This window comes from Heptranchias perlo, chromosome 1, assembly GCF_035084215.1.
Source record: "Heptranchias perlo isolate sHepPer1 chromosome 1, sHepPer1.hap1, whole genome shotgun sequence".
Classification (NCBI taxonomy): domain Eukaryota; kingdom Metazoa; phylum Chordata; class Chondrichthyes; order Hexanchiformes; family Hexanchidae; genus Heptranchias; species Heptranchias perlo.
The window spans coordinates 83,853,334-83,871,139 of NC_090325.1; the positions used below are offsets into that span (position 1 = coordinate 83,853,334).

At 43.7% G+C, this 17,806-nt stretch overlaps 1 protein-coding gene across 3 annotated transcripts in view; it reads left to right on the plus strand.

Annotated features, from left to right (window-relative positions):
* The window catches only part of scfd2 (sec1 family domain containing 2), a 364,834-nt gene that overhangs the window by 313,975 nt on the left and 33,053 nt on the right, over nucleotides 1–17,806 (plus strand). Inside the window, exon 7 of one of the 3 annotated variants that reach the window (XM_067987562.1) lies at nucleotides 3,372–3,467. The exons of the other annotated variants lie outside the window; for them this stretch is intronic. Coding sequence (XP_067843663.1) covers nucleotides 3,372–3,419 — 48 coding nt within the window. The 3' untranslated portion in view covers nucleotides 3,420–3,467. The remainder of the gene's footprint in view (nucleotides 1–3,371; nucleotides 3,468–17,806) is intronic. 3 annotated transcript variants of the gene reach the window in all.

Genomic DNA, 17,806 nt, shown 5'->3' on the forward strand with positions numbered 1-17,806 from the left:
CAAGATTGATAAAAGCAATTCATCATGTGTGTGAAAGATGTTAAAGTTCTGTCACCAGCCGTCTGTGGGTTGCCAGTCTCTCCATCTCCGATGGATAGGCATGCAACGGTCTGACTTATTTCCATTGCCAACTCCTCCACATCTGTCAGCTCCACTATGTGGTGGACCACCTCCAGTTCTGGTCCTCTCCCTTGCGTTTTGGCCCCTCTTCTCCGACAAGGGGACAAACAACAGGCCCGTGAGTGACTGAAGGTGACATATTTACCCTCTGAATGCATTGCTTTTGGTGAGGCTGACCATGAAAGAGATGCATCAAAGGGTGATTATCAGACAGATACATCACATTGCATTAGGATTGGGGTGAGTGGCAGTGGTGGGTGAATAAATGGGCAGTTGAGGGATTGCATAGAAAGTGAAGGATGGTTGCTGCTGAAATTTAATTGGGTGTGAGAAGTTGTATGATGGGGTGGGCGAGGGCAACACAGAATGGTGGGGGTGGGGGGGGTGCGGGCGGTGGGGAAGGCGGTTGTTGAACCAGACAGGATGTTGGTGAATCAGCAAATGTACTCACTTTTCCTGACCTGGTTAGGTCATTAAAACAAAAGCAAAATAAAAACAGAAAATGCTGGAAATACTCAGCAAGTGAGACAGCATTTGTGGAGAAAGAAAAAGATTTAATGTTTCAGGTCGATGACCTTTCATCAGAACTGGAAGAAGTTGAATCTTTGACAGTTTTTAAGCGAGTGCAGAGCCAAGGGAAGGGGGGGAGGAAATGGAGGGGAGGAAAGAACAAAAGGGCTCTGATAGGATGGAGGGCAGAAGTGATTAAATAACAAAAGGGATGATGGTGTAAGGCAAGGAGGGTGGTAATGGGACAAGTAAAGGAACAAAAGATAGGTCTAGAGGAGCTGAGTATGGCAACAGCAGAACTATTACCAGCACCTGCTGTCTGGAAAAAATGGGAGCAGTGGTTATGATCTGAAGTTATTGAAATCAGTGTTGAGTCCAGAAGGTTGTAAAGTGCCTAATCAAAAGATGAGGTACTGTTCTTTTGATTAGGCACTTCCGGACTCAACATTGATTTCAATAACTTCAGATCATAATCACTGCTCCCATTTTTTCAAACAGCAAGTGCTGGTAATGGTTCTGCTGTTGCCATACTCAGCTCCTCTAGACCCATCTTTTGTCTCTTTACTTGTCCCATTACCACCCTCCTTGCCTTGCACCATCAACCCTTCTGTCATTTAATCACTCGTGCCCTCCACCCTATCACAGACCTTCCCTTTTGTTCTTTCCTCCCCCCAGGCTCTGTACTTGCTTAAAAACTGTCAGATATTCAACTTATTCCAGTTCTGACAAAGGATCATCGACCTGAAATGTTAACTCTGTTTCTTTCTCCACAGATGCTGCCTGACTTGCTGAGTATTTCCAGCATTTTCTGTTTTTATTTTAGGTCATTAAAACGCTTTCTACACTGCATCCAAGACCTGGACACCATGCTCCCGCTGCTCACTTCCTCTGCCACCTCCAGCCATGCCTTGATGACAGAAGCAGGTTTCTTCCTCCTATCCTCCCTCCTCCTTCGCATACTATCCAGTAGAACCTCAAGGGATTAGTCGATGAACCTGGGTGCTGCCTTTGCTCTATGCCCTTCCATCTCAATGTTTCCTGCTTTCTCCTTCAAAATCCATTTTTGCATTGGCCCTTTAAATCGTGGAGTTCGGATTACGTCATGCGGGTGCGCTGTACGCCCACTACGCAGCTTGGAGACGCAAAACCCAGAAGTAAAATCAAGTGCCTTCAACTGAGTTGTGATCACTCAATCCAACGTGCTCAAATTATTTCCGCATTTCCCACACGATTATTTAGCCACCCACTGAGTTCCTACTGCCATGCTAAAATCATGACCCTGGTCTCTGTCTTCCTCTATGTGTTTGTTTATGTCATTCTCTTTCTGTTCCTCCCCCTTTTTACCTCCCCCATCCTATCCTGATGTATGCAGATCTGGTTATTAGCATAATTACTGTCATTCCTCAACAAATGCAGTTAGCAGAAGTGTGCTGTAGTTAAAATGTTGTATTGTAAAATTTCACCTCATAAAATATGAAATTGATGCATATAGCTAAATTCATTAAGCACTTAATTGAAAAAGTCAGGAATAACTTTTTTTAAAAATCTGTATTGAATTATGTAAGTATTGTATTGACCATTTTCACAAAGGAAATGCTCCAGAAAATCTAGTTTAAGTAGTAAAAACTGGGGTAATTATAATCAAACTGGAATACTGTACAGAGGGGAGCAAATATGTAATTTTCAGTGGTGTTTTGTGATTGTTCTTCAACAAAGGTCTTGGCCTCATCCCAAACCTTTTAATTCCAAATGTATTTCAGTTTTGAAGTGTTTGACTGTGTCTGGATATTAAACAGATGGTCTGTATTTGGCTCAGAGCTATTGACTGCTGTTAAAGACACTTGGGTTTTGCGTGACTAGGAGCTGACAAGCGCTCTGGAATGTGCTGCAACACCCCCTCAACCTCCCCCCCCCCCCCGCCCTCCCCCCCCACCCTGAGGAATATGACAATTACTGCTAATGTTGCCTCACAATTTGGTGAAAGGTGGGAGGGATTGCATGGCCTGAGGGGGATTAGACTGAATTGTTTCTTAATTCCCTAAAAAATTGTTTGAGATTTATAGTATAGTGGGCTGAAATAATCAATGATAATGTTCTGCCAAATTGGAGGAGGAGAGCCAAAGTGATAAGATACAGAAAAATAATTGTAATTTTTTTCCTCTCTGGTTCCAAGGCTAACCTACAGAGTAAAATAAAACTTTACGGCAGTAAGTTGTGTACACATGCTAGAAGTAAGCATTTTTTTTTACATTCAGGCGTTGGCGCCTCAGGCAGGTAGACAGTCACTGCAGACTTGAAACAATGTTTCTGCGCCACGACAGAGATTGTATTTTCATTTCTGCTCACAACTGGTTTTCAGAGGAATGTTTGAGCTATTGTACTTTTTTTCACTAATTAATGTTGACAAAATATGTTATACATTTCTCAAAAAATTCTGTAGTCTACAAGGGAAATTGGTGATAAAAGTCTGACTTTATGCAACAATTAAAATGCCAGATATCCTTTAATGTATAATTACTAAAGATTCACTTCAATCCTAGTCCAGGTTCATTATAACTTCAACGAGTTTGATCAGATTTTGATGATTCTATTTGGTCTATACATTCATCTTAAATGAACTGATATTTTGCTTATAGCAGCTATTAAGATGCAGTAGATTAAAAATCTACAAATCAGCTGCTGCAGTTTTTTGTTTCATTCCGATTGGTCCATCCACAGTGTCTATACTTTCTTGTGTGTAGAAACGTTCTCGTTGTCTCTGGACATGCTCCCATCTAATTGTGATCTAGGACTGAATTTGGGCGTGTTTGGCAATGTTCAGACTGCCTCTGAAGCAGGTAAGATAGTGCCCCTCTGGGCTTGCTTGTGCTTATGAACCTAGAACAAAATCTATGTTGGATGGTAGAGCAAGTAGCATTATACTATTACAGAGCACTTACAGCTCCATTGAGTTCTGCACTGCCAACGTTCATTGAGCGAAACAATGCTCATGGCCTGAGAACATAAGAAATAGGAGCAGGAGTAGGCCATACAGCCCATCGAGCCTGCTTCGCCATTCAATAACATCATGGCTGATCTTCAACCTCAACTCCACTTTCCTGCCCGATCTCCATTTCCCTTGATTCCCTTAGAGTCCAAAAATCTATCGCTCTCAGTCTTGAATATACTCAACGACTAAGCATCCACAGCCCTCTGGAATAGAGAATTCCAAAGATTCACCCTCTGAGTGAAGAAATTCCTCCTCATCTCAGTCCTAAATGTCCAACCCCTTATCCTGAGACCATGTCCCCTAGTTCTGGACTCTCCAGCCAGGGGAAACATCCTGTCAAGCCCTCTTAGAATCTTGTATGTTTTAATGAGATCACCTCTCATTCTTCTAAACTCCAGAGAGTATAGGCCCATTCTACTCAATCTCTCCTCATAGGACAATTCACTCATCCTAGGAATCTAAATCTAGTGAACCTTCATTGCACTGCCTCTAAGGCAAGTATATCCTTCCTTAGGAAAGGAGACCAAAATTGCACACAGTCCTCCAAAGCCATGTACAATTGCAGCAAGATTTCCTTACTCTTGTACTCCAACCCCCTTGCAATAAACCCAACATACCATTTGCCTTCCTAATTGCTTGCTGTACCTGCATGTTAACTTTCTGTGGTTTGTGTACAAGAACATCCAAATCCCTCTGAACACCAACATTTAATAGTTTCTCCTATGCTATCAGAATCACTGTTACAATTTCAGTCCAGCCCAGGTCCAAGAACACTGTTGAAATGTAATATATGGGCCAAGTGCAGGCAATTGGGACTAGCTTAATGGTATAAACTGGGCGACATGGACATGTTGGGCCGAAGGGCCTGTTTCCATGTTGTAAACTTCTATGATTCTATGATTCTATTGTGTCCTCTATGTGAGTCCAAATAATGAAAACCTCTTCTGGTGTTTATTTCTATTCAAACCAAAACAAAGTTTTTTTTTATTCATTCGTGGGATGTGGGCGTCGCTGGCGAGGCCAGTATTTATTGCCCATCCCTAATTGCCCTTGAGAAGGTGGTGGTGAGCCGCCTTCTTGAACCGCTGCAGTCCGTGTGGTGAAGGTTCTCCCACAATACTGTTACGAAGGGAGTTCCAGGATTTTGACCCAGCGACAATGAAGGAACGGCGATATATTTCCAAGTCGGGATGGTGTGTGACTTGGAGGGGAACATGCAGGTGGTGTTGTTCCCATGTGCCTGCTGTTCTTATCCTTCTAGGTGGTAGAGGTCGCAGGTTTGGGAGGTGCTGTCGAAGAAGCCGTGGCGAGTTGCTGCAGTGCATCCTGTGGATGTTACGCACTGCAGCCACTGTGCGCTGGTGGTGAAGGGAGTTTATGTTTAGGGTGGTGGATGGGGTGCCAATCAAGCGGGCTGCTTTGTCCTGGATGGTGTCGAGCTTCTTGAGTGTTGTTGGAGCTGCTCTCATCCAGGCAAGTGGAGAGTATTCCATCACACTCCTGACTTGTGCCTTGTGGATGGTAGGAAGGCTTTGGGGAGTCAGGAGGTGAGTCACTCGCCGCAGAATACCCAGCCTCTGACCTGCTCTTGTAGCCACAGTATTTATATGGCTGGTCCAGTTAAGTTTCTGGTCAATGGTGACCCCCAGGATGTTGATGGTGGGGGATTCGGCGATGGTAATGCCGTTGACTGTCAAGGGGAGGTGGTTAGACTCTTGTTGGAGATGGTCATTGCCTGGCACTTGTCTGGCGCAAATGTTACTTGCCACTTATGAGCCCAAGCCTAGATGTTGTCCAGGTCTTGCTGCATGCGGGCTCGGACTGCTTCATTATTTGAGGGGTTGCGAATGCAACTGAACACTGTGCAGTCATCGGTGAACATCTCCATTTCTGACCTTATGATAGAGGGAAGGTCATTGATGAAGAGCTGAAGATGGTTGGGCCTAGGACACTGCCTTGAGGAACTCCTGCAGCAGTGTCCTGGGGCTGAGATGATTGGCCTCCAACAACCACTACCATCTTCCTTTGTGCTAGGTATGACTCCAGTCACTGGAGATTTTTCCCCCTGATTCCCATTGACTTCAATTTTCCCAGGGCTCCTTGGTGCCACACTCGGTCAAATGCTGCCTTGATGTCAAGGGCAGTCACTCTCACCTCACCTCTGGAATTCAGCTCTTTTGTCCATGTTTGGACCAAGGCTGTAATGAGGTCTTGAGCCGAGTGGTCCTGGCGGAACCCAAACTGAGCATCGGTGAGCAGGTTATTGGTGAGTGAATGCCACTTGATTGCACTGTTGACGACACCTTCCATCACTTTGCTGATGATTGAGAGTAGACTGATGGGGCGGTAATTGGCTGGATGGAATTTGTCCTGCTTTTTGTGGACAGGACATACCTGGACAATTTTCCACATTGTCGGGTAGATGCCAGTGTTGTAGCTGTACTGGAATAGCTATATGAATATATTCAGAGAAAACAATGAGTCATATGTTCTGTGCAACATGCTTTATGGTATTTTCAGTATGCCATACCAATGTTCCAATTGGCTTCTAGCCATCTTTTTTCTGTTGATTGAGCATAAGTCTAAACCTTGTCAAACAGACTGCCACTATGCTTTGTTCTGTGCTCGCCCGGTTTGAAGTGAATTCTTTTAAGCTTACAAATATCATTTTTGCTCATCAAGGTGAGAAATGTTAGAGCTGGGGAATGGAACACTTTCAATTTTTGGGCAAACAGTCTCAGCATCAAGTCCAGTCAAGTTTAGCACAGTTAGGTGCAGAGTAAAACTCCCCCTACTCTGCCCCACAATGTGCCTCAGACAAGGACCCCCCCCCCAATGCACATTTTTCCCATTTCCCACACCAACCATCCTCTGCACTAATTGAATGTCACATCCGGCGAGGACTGTAACGTGGTCCTATGCCCACTAGAAACTGAATTTCATATCAGATCCTTACACCCAGCAGACAGAGGAGACTTTCCATCAGCCTAGGCTGGATCGGAACCCAGATCTTAAAGGGAGAAGTTGGTGTCTATTCCCCTGCACAATCACCACATTCTTATCGTGTTCCCTGGTACAATACATTCTTGCTTATACAGAAAGATTATTCTGAAGACGGTAGAAAGGCTGTGCAATTTGAAAGCTGCAAAGTATGTTCAGCGCTCAATTAGCTAAATTCTTTAAGTCCTAAAATGAAGAGGTTTTTAATTTTACCCTATTTACAAATTCATTCATTTTTTTAAGTTTACTTTTTCTTCCCTCCCCCTCTTGCTGATCATCATGCACCACCCCAGTTTAGAAAATAGGTGGATCTTATGCTCTCTGATGCTCACTGACCAGGCGCTCACATAAAACCAGCAAAGGATGACTAAAAGAATAATAAAGAGGGAGAAAATAAATTATGAGAGTAAACTAGCAAGAAATATAAAAACTGACAGTAAAAGCTTCAACAAGTATATAAAAAGGAAGAGAGTAGCTAAAGTAAACATTGGTCCCTTAGAGGATGAGACTGGGGAAATAATAATGGAAAACAAGGAAATGGCAGAGGAATTGAACAGATATTTTGTGTCTGTCTTCACAGTAGAAGACACTAATAATATACCAATAATAGTAGAAAATCCCAAGGGGTAAAAGGGAAGGAGGAACTAAAAACAATCACTATCACTAGAGAAAAAGTACTAGGTAAACTAATGGGCCTAAAGGCTGACAAGTCTCCTGGACCTGATGGCTTGCATCCGAGGGTCTTAAAGGAAGTGGCTACAGAGATAGTGGATGCATTGATTGTAATCTTCCAGAATTCACTAGATTCTGGAAAGGTCCCAGTGGATTGCAAAACCGCAAACGTAACACCCCTATTCAAGAAGGGAGTGAGACAGAAAGCAGGTAACTATAGACCAGTTAGCCTAACATCTATCATTGGGAAAATGCTAGAAGCCATTATTAAGGAAGTAGTAGCAGGACATTTGGAGACTCATAATACAATCAAGGAGAGTCAAGTCAACATGGTTTTATGAAGGTGAAATCATGTCTGACAAATTTATCAGAGTTCTTTGAGGAAGTAATGGGCAGGGTGGATAAAGGAACCAATGGATGCAGTCTATTTGGATTTCCAAAAGGCATTCGATAAGGTGCCACATAAAAGATTACTGCACAAGATAAAAGCTCATGGTGTTGGGGGTAATATACTGGCATGGATAGAGGATTGGCTAACTAACAGAAAACAAAGAGTCGGGATAAAAGGGTCATTTTCAAAATGGCAATCTGTAACTAGTCGGGTGCCGCAGGGCTCAGTGCTGGGGCCTCAACTATTTACTATATATATCAATGACTTGGATGAAGGAACAGAGTGTCTTGTGGCCAAATTTGCTGATGATACAAAGATAGGTGGAAATGCAAATTGCGATGAGGACACAAAGTGTCTGCTAAGGGATATTGACAGGTTAAGCGAATGGGCAAAAATTTGGCAGATGGAATATAATGTGGGAAAATGTGAAGTCATCCACTTTGGGAGGAAAAATAAAAAAGCAAAATATTATTTGAATGGAGAAATACTACAAAATGCTGCGGTACAGAGGGATCTGGGTGCCCTTGTAAATGAAACACAAAAAATCAACATACAGTTGCAGCAGGTAATCCGGAAGGCAAACAAAATATTGGCCTTTATTTCTAGGGGATGGAGTATAAAGGCAGGGAAGTCATGCTACAACTGTACAGGGTGCTGGTGAGACCACACCTGGAGTACTGCGTACAGTTCTGGTGCCCTTATTTAAGGAGGGACATACTTGATTTGGAGGCAGTTCAGAGAAGGTTCATTAGGTTGATTCTGGGTATGGAAGGGTTGTCTCATGAGGAAAGGTTGAACAGGTTGGGTCTGTACTCATTGGAATTTAGAAGAATGAGAGGAGATCTTATTGAAACATACAAGATTCTGAGGGGACTCGATAAGGTAGATGCTGAGAGGATGTTACTCCTCATGGGGGAATCTAAAACTAGGGGGCATAGTCTCAGAATAAGGGGTCGCCCGTTTAAGACGGAAATGAGGAGGAATTTCTTCTCCCAGAGGGTCGTGAATCTTTGGAATTCTTTACCCCAAAAAGCTGTGGAGGCTGAGTCATTGAATACATTCAAGGCTGAGTTAGACAAATTTTTGATCAGCAAGGGAGTCAAAGGATATGGGGAAAGGGTGGGAAAGTGGAATTGAGGTAAAAATCAGATCAGCCATGATCTCGTTAAATGGAGGAACAGGCTCGAGGGGCCGAATGGCCTACTCCTGCTCCTATCTCTTTTGGTCTTATGGTCATATATGCGTGAAATTGGCTTGTGGCTGACTCTCGCTTCAAATTTCCCCTCCCATCCTCTGGAGAACTGCCTGGTCTCCATTCAGTGCCACCCCAAAGCAAGATGACTGAGATTGGAAACTCAGTAACTGGGGAAGTTGAGGTTTTGTTTCCTATTTCACCTTCACTTCAGGACCAGGGGATCAGATTTTTGCAGAGGCAAACAAGGCGCAAACGAGGCCATCCACAGTAGTTTTTGCAGTTGCTGTATCACTACATCATTTTACCATTGTACTGCAGCAGCATATGCATATTTTAGGAAGCTATTTTTAGAATTCTTTAGTATGCATATGTAACAAGGTTTTGCATCCAACCTTTATTTTGTACACCTACTAGTTTTCAGTCCTCCCTACAACAAAGTACACAGAAAAGTTACTGAGGCATCTGCCTGAGTTGCTTCATTCTGGCTGTGGCTCTGCCCCATTTCTTGATACAGCACATTGGTGTTCCAGTGTATTACATCACTGTATACTCTTTGTAATATTTTTTAAATGTTGGCATTCTCTTGCCTACTCTTATATAAGCACCTAATACACGAAAGGGAAGCCAAGGATGAGAAAAGGCCATTCAGCCCATTAAAGCTTATCACTCAAATCCAATAACACTCCCATCATGGCATCTGATAGTATTTTCGATAACCCTAATCTTTCTGCCTTGCTTGATGGGTTATTTTCTCACAAGGCCCTGAAGGGATTTAAACACGAAGATGAGAATTTTATTTTTCAGGTGTTGGGGGACCGGGAGTTAACGTAGTTCAGCAAAGATGGGGGTGATGGGTGAGCAGAACTCGGTAGAAAAGCTTTGGATGACCAGAAGTTTGTGGAGGGTGGGAGACCGGCCAGAAGAGCATTAGAATAGTTGAATCTGGAGGTTTCAAAGGCAGATGGGTTGAGATAAGGTCGAGGCAGCTGATGTTATGGAGGTAAAGTTGACAGTGTTTTCGAAGGAGAGATATGGGGTCGGAAGCTCAGCTCAGGATCGAGCAGGACACTGAGGTTACGAACAGTCTGGTTCAGCTTTAGACAGTAGACGGGAGCGAAATGGAGCTGGTAGCGAGAGTAATGAAGCTAATAGCTTCGGTCTCCCCAATGCTGGAGGAAGTTACAGTTTGTCCAGATCTAGATATTGGACAAACAGGCTGACAAGGAGAAGAAAGGGGAGAGTGAGGGAATAAAGGAGGAGAGGGGACAGAAAGGGTGGAGGATTTTTTCCAGTCCTCACTGGATACAGGCATGGTGCCGGAGGATTGGAGGACTGCTAACGTTATACCGTCGTTTAAAAAGGGAGCAAGGGATAGACCAAGTAACTACAGGCTACTCGGTGGTGGCCAAATTATTGGAATCAATTCTGAGGGACTGCATAAATTGTCACTTCGAAAGGCACGGAATATTCAAGGACAGTCAGCATGGATTTGTTAAGGGAAGGTCGTGTCTGACTAACTTGATTGAAATTTTTGAGGAGGTAACAAGGAGGGTCGACGAGGGTAGTGCATTTAATGTAGTCTACATGGATTTTAGCAAGGTTTTTGACAAGGACCCATATGGCAGACTGGTCAAAAAGGTACAAGCTCATGGGATCCAAGGGAGAGTGGCAAGTTGGATCCAAAATTGGCTCAGTGGCATGAAGCAAAGGGTAATGGTCGATGGGTGGATTTGTGACTGGAAGGCTGTTTCCAGTGGGGTTCTGCAGGGTTCAGTACTAGGTCCCTTGCTTTTTGTGATATAAATGATTTGGACTTAAATGTAGGGGACATGATTAAGAAGTTTGCAGATGATACAAAAATTGGCCGTGTGGTTGATAGTGAGGATGAAAGCTGTGGACTGCAGGAAAATATCAATGGACTGGTCAGGTGGGCAGAAAAGTGGCAAATGGAATTCAGTCCGGAGAAGTGTAAAGTAATGCACCTGGGAAGGGCAAACAAGGCAAGGGAGTACACAATAAATAGGAGGATACTGAAAGGTGTAGAGGAAGTGAGGGACCTTGGAGTGCATGTCCACAGATCCCTGAAGATAGCAGAACAGGTAGATAAGATGGTTAAGAAGGCATATCGAATACTTTCCTTTATTAGCCGAGGCATAAAATATAAGAGCAGGGAGGTTATGCTGGAACTGTATAAAACACTGGTTAGGCCACAACTTGAGTACTGCGTACAGTTCTGATCACCACATTACAGGAAGGATGTGATTGCACTAGAGGGTACAGAGGAGATTTACGAGGATGTTGCCAGGACTGGAGAATTTTAGCTATGAGGAAAGATTGGATAGGCTGGGGTTGTTTTCTTTGGAACAGGGGAGGCTGAGGGGAGATTTAATTGAGGTGTTCAAAATTATGAGGGGCCTAGATAGAGTGGATAGGAAGGACCTATTTCCCTTAGCAGAGGGGTCAATAACCAGAGGGCATAGATTTAAAGTGATTGGTAGAAGGATTATAGGGGAAGTGTGGAAAAGAATTTCACCCAGAGGGTGGTGGGGGTCTGGAACTCACAGCCTGAAAGGGTGGTAGAGACAGAAACCCTCAACACATTTAAGAAGTACCTGGCTGTGCACCTGAAGTGCCGTAATCTACAGGGCTACGGATCAAGTGCTGGAAAATGGGAATAGACTGGGTGGCTCATTTTCGGCCGGCGCAGACACAATGGGCTGAATGGCCTCCTTCTGTGTCGTAAATTTTCTATGATTTCTATAATTCTATGATTTCTATAATTCTATGATATCATTAATCCCACAGCAAGGAATGACTATAATAATATTTACATAGCAACGCCAAATTACCAACTGCGACATCAGCAATTTAACAACAGTGCCTTAAGTGATCACATCACTGGTTGAGTAATCATGGACATTTTCCTTTGGGATAACTTGTTGGAGAGTAATGAGCCCTTTTCCCCCTAAAATATGATGATGATGTATTTGTGTTATAGAAAGCCTGCTGAATCATTTGTTTTTTTCATTTCAATCTCTAAATAGGGAAGACAAAAGGCTTCACCCTGTGCCTCAGAAACTGAAGCCCATACCTTTCATTTCCCGCCCATATGAGCATTGGCCAGTTGAGAGGTTTTGCTTCCAACTTCTAATAGTGGCATATTAGCTGTTGCACAACTTTTTATTTAAGTTGCTGTTTAAATTATTATAGTTTAGTTGGCGTGTGTAAACATAACAAGTTCAATTGATAAAAAAGCATTGAATTTAATATTTAAATAGCTTTTATCGTCATCTGGGAAAGTTACAAATCCTGTTGCAGCTCGGGTCACAGCACTGTCTAATTCACAATCACATCCTCTTCATCATCTACAATTTATTTTAAGTTTTAAAGCATTTACATAAAATATATAATTTTCTGGAGCTATTGTACTTACTAATAAAAATGATTATTCTTTAGTTTTAATTGGTTAACTGGTTAACTTAAATTTGATAACTGTTAATAGACAGCCTTTAAAACAGCTCGCTAAAGAACTGGTCAGGTTTCTATTTAAATATGGCATGCTTCCATGTTGAAATTCTCACATGATAGTCCAAAAACCCCCTGTTCTGAGGGCCTTTCAATGCTCAAATTTAAATTGCAGCAATTAGATTTTAAAAAAGAAACAGCAGAATGCTGGTTAGCAACAGTTGCAAAAACCATCATGAAAGAATCAAGATGATCTTTTTAAACTTTTATTGCCATAGACAATTAATAAAAATCTTCCAAGATTGCAGGATTTTTTATTTTACCCTGTGGGGCGTTGCAATGAACTTGTCTGTTTAAATTGAGCTCTTATCACTGAGATTCTCTGGATAACCATTTGTTATAACCCAGATGCAAAAAATAGATTTTTTTTCTGTGTTGGCAACAGCGTAGTGTTTTTAAGCAACACATCTGTATCCTAATCTAATTGTCACTTATCAGAGCAGTGTTAGTACCATTTCAGAAAAACTCTAAATTTTGTTTGTGCCAACCATATTTAAGTGATAAATGTACAATAGGGCCAATCCCTGTCTCCCATCATGGGAAGAGGGCAGAAAGTCAGCAGGGGAGTAATTCCACCAGTTCCTCCCCAGCTGCCACTACTTCTGGGATTTTCTGGCAGAAGTGGTGGCAGCCATTGAACATGTTCACCTAAACGGTGGGGGAGGGGCATATTCAAATAGTGCAGTAATGACCGAAAAAGATCGATTTATTTCCCATCATTACTGCCATTGCAACACTGGACACAAGGGGGGGTGGCGGGATTTTAACCCCAAGAACTGGTGGGTTGGAGTCGGGTGGGAGGTGAAAAAAGTCACTTTTTGGGTTGTGACCGCAACCCGGCTCCAACTTCTGGGTTTTACATGAGCGCGTTTGGATGTATGTCAAGAACGCACTGGCCGAGGTTGCGCCCCAATTAATGCCGACGGGCACGTATTTAGGGGGCATTTAACATCATTAAGAGACCTTAAGTAGCGTTTTTTAAATTGAATTTAACTAAACTTTAAATTTGCCGCCTCCGGGGGGCATTCCCGGGGCTCGTGACACTGGCCAGGTAAAAGGAGGTGAGAAGGGCCAGTTAAACAGGTAAATGCTTTTATTGCAATGCTTGTGGGCCAAGAGGAGCAGGAGTGTTTCCTCCAATCCAAACAAGACTACCTGCTGCGATCACACCCCCAGGATTGGCTGGGATCCCTCCAATAGCCAAGACTCCTCCAATGGCCGAGGACCACCGAGACCCCCTCTCCCCCCGATCCTCCGATGTCTCCAGCCCCGTCCCCCCAGACTTACCTGGCATCCGGTCCCCAGCTACTTTCCCTCCCAACAGGCAGCCAGCCTGTCAATCTGGCTGGCTGTCGCGCGGGTAACCCTGAAGTAAAATTCGGACCCGATCGCACATTCCGACCTGCCCAAAAATCTCGTTCCCCACTCTCTTCTCGGCTCCAGGTCAAAATCATGCCCAACGAATTCGACTTTGTTACTCTCATCCAGCGATGCTGTGCCTTGTGGAGAGTGATTTAAAATTTAAATTCCCTCCCCCCACCCTGTGCCCAAGGGTGAGTGATTACTCACTCTCTTGCAACCCCAGAATTTAAACATATGAAAAAAAAATACCCTCCTCTTGGGCAGCTAACTCTGCAGGCCTGTAGCACTGGTTTTCCATCCCTCTCCAATCCAGAGGCAGGCTCTCAGGCATAAGTAGGAATCCTGTTGGGGGCCTACTATAATTTAATTAAATGAGTCTGTCCCCCAGAAAATCCACGATCAGCCCATGGCCAGAAGGGTAGGCACAAAGCTCATCATTGTCACAGATACAGCGGGATTCTATCAAAATGGAAAACCCTGTCTGGTGTGTAGCTCCCCTATTGGTTCAGTGTGTGACTGCATTGCTAGATGTATTGTTCCTAGATTCGCTCCTCTGTCTGTGCTTCATCAGCTGATCTCAGCAGATGTATTAATGGTAGGGGTAGGACAATTGGACTCAATATCCCTTGGGATGGGGAAGGGAAAATTGTCCAGGATTCCTTTTCCTGACTACCGCTGGAAATTATGCATATTTTTATGTCAGACGAAAACAGGATCAGGTTTGGCTGTTATTCCCCCCAACGCCTCCCCCCACCGTCCTGTCTTGTATGGAAATGTACCGCAGTATGACTCACTGACTTCAGGAGTGATGATGTGGAGATGCCGTGATGGACTGGGGTGGACAAATGTACGGAGTCGTACAACACCAGGTCTGACGAAGGAGAAAACCTCCGAAAGCTTGTGATTTCAAATAAAACTGTTGGACTATAACCTGGTGTTGTATGACTTCAGGAGAGGAGGCAATGGACATAAACAAATGATGTACAGCACAACATCTGTTTATGTCCAGTACTGGTGTATTACAGTTCTGTATTTTTTTTTTATTCGTTCACGGGATGTGGGCGTCGCTGGCGAGGCCAGCATTTATTGCCCATCCCTAATTGCCCTCGAGAAGGTGGTGGTGAGCCGCCTTCTTGAACCGCTGCAGTCCGTGTGGTGACGGTTCTCCCACAGTGCTGTTAGGAAGGGAGTTCCAGGATTTTGACCCAGCGACAATGAAGGAACGGCGATATATTTCCAAGTCGGGATGGTGTGTGACTTGGAGGGGAACGTGCAGGTGGTGTTGTTCCCATGTGCCTGCTGCTCTTGTCCTTCTAGGTGGTAGAGGTCGCGGGTTTGGGAGGTGCTGTCGAAGAAGCCTTGGCGAGTTGCTGCAGTGCATCCTGTGGATGGTACACACTGCAGCCACAGTGCGCCGGTGGTGAAGGGAGTGAATGTTTAGGGTGATGGATGGGGTGCCAATCAAGCGGGCTGCTTTATCTTGGATGGTGTCGAGCTTCTTGAGTGTTGTTGGAGCTGCACTCATCCAGGCAAGTGGAGAGTATTCCATCACACTCCTGACTTGTGCCTTGTAGATGGTGGAAAGGCTTTGGGGAGTCAGGAGGTGAGTCACTCGCCGCAGAACACCCAGCCTCTGACCTGCTCTCGTAGCCACAGTATTTATATGGCTGGTCCAGTTCAGTTTCTGGTCAATGGTGACCCCCAGGATGTTGATGGTGGGGGATTCGGCGATGGTAATGCCGTTGAATGTCAAGGGGAGGTGGTTAGACTTTCTCGTGTTGGAGATGGTCATTGCCTGGCACTTATCTGGCGCGAATGTTACTTGCCACTTATGAGCCCAAGCCTGGATGTTGTCCAGGTCTTGCTGCATGCGGGCTCGGACTGCTTCATTATCTGAGGGGTTGCGAATGGAACTGAACACTGTGCAGTCATCAGCGAACATCCCCATTTCTGACCTTATGATGGAGGGAAGGTCATTGATGAAGCAGCTGAAGATGGTTGGGCCGAGGACACTGCCCTGAGGAACTCCTGCAGCAATGCCCTGGGGCTGAGATGATTGGCCTCCAACAACCACTACCATCTTCCTTTGTGCTAGGTATGACTACAGTGTTGTAGCTGTACTGGAACAGCTTGGCTAGAGGCGCAGCTAGTTCTGGAGCACAAGTCTTCAGCACTACAGCTGGGATGTTGTCGGGGCCCATAGCCTTTGCTGTATCCAGTGCACTCAGCCGTTTCTTGATATCACGTGGAGTGAATCGAATTCATTAATTATATATACATGCTTCAGCCCTTTGCTTGATAATGTGTGGAGTACGGGTTTCTTCACACCCTCAAATAGCATTGGACTAGGAATAATGATTTATTATCAGACATGGAAAAGTAGTGTAAAACATTTTTATTTTCGGGGCTTGTTGAAAAGTTATTTCATAACTTTTCTTGTGAGAACAACCCTTTAAAAGAGATTAAATCAGGGAATGTACTGAAAGGGGAAAAAAATGATAGGTTAATTTATAATTAAAATATAGTAATTGTAAATTAAAACTAAAAACATCTTCAATTATATGTCTTTAGACTAATAAAAGAGAATGCGGTGATGTATGGCTTTAATTTCCTAACGCAAATTTTCCCTTTATCCAATTGAAAGATCCATTTGAAATAGGTAAACTTCCTATTCTGTGTGTAAAATGAGAATGAATGGCACGCACGACTGGCAGACTTGCCCCTCCGAGAGCAATCTGAGAGCGGTTCACAGTCATCCTCCAGTAAGACCCAAGTACGAATGAGAATGAGATTTGAGCTTGAGTCTCCTTGTGTAATTTAACATTGTAGCTTCTGGGCTGCAAAGTCATGATTATTAAATTTAGAGAATCAAGTACATTTGAAATTCATGATACCTCAGGCTCACTTTAACATTGTAGAGTACTTGATTGCCATAAGCATTACTAACTCATAGATTTAAAAGATTCTTTCCTACTTGTTGAAAGTTTAAAAAAGCATTGCTCTTATGAGATGATAATACCAATACTTTTGCAAACATTGGGTGATTGGGGGGGGGGGGTATTTTTATATTTTTTTCAATAGTTAGTTACTTTTATGCCAACCAGTTACTTTTGGATAATAGACTTGGCATAAAAGTGCTTTTATACACTGTTAGCTACAAGTTTAATTTTCTAATTTGGATTTATTTCACTGGTAAACCCTTATTACCTATGGAATAAAGGCACCAATTGAGCCAATTATTAGCAACAAATCTGGACAACTTAATAAATTGTGCAATTAAAAATATACAGAGGTCAGTTGACATCTGTAAATAGAAAAGACAAATTATGATTCTAGTGTGAGCCCTTCATTAGACTGAAGGCTGAGAATAAACAACATTTTAGTAAGGTTGGAAAAAAAGAGAGAAAAAATGGGGGAGAGGAGAGAATCAACAGATACAACAATCAGAGAGGGAGTTAATGGGCTTTGTTATCCTCTGAATTAATGCCCATTTTTTGATGATTTTGGAGGCAGTAAACAGAATAAAATGTGACGGTTATGTCTAGCATCTCAAAACCATCAGTCTAAAATTGCCACAGAATTATTGTCCCGATTGCGAGTCCCTTTTAAGGCCTACCGCCAATCAAGCGGGCTGCTTTGTCCTGGATAGGGTTTCTCGAGGGCTGCACTCATCCAGGCTTTGGGGAGTCAGAAGATGAGTCATTCGCCACAGAACACCCAGCCTCTGACCTGCTCTTGTAGACACAGTATTTATGTGGCTGGTCCAGTTAAGTTTCTGGTCATTGGTGACCCCCAGAATGTTGCTGGCGGGAGATTTGGCGATGGTCATGTCGTTGAATGTCAAGGGGAGGTGGTCAGACTCTCTCTTGTTGGAGATGGTTATTGCCTGGCACTTGTCTGGTGCAAATGTTACTTGCCACTTATCAGCCCAAGCCTGGATGTTGTCCAGGTCTTGCTGCATGCGGGCACGGACTGCTTCATTATCTGAGAGGTTGCAAATGGAACTGAACACTGTGCAATCATCAGCGAACAACCCCATTTC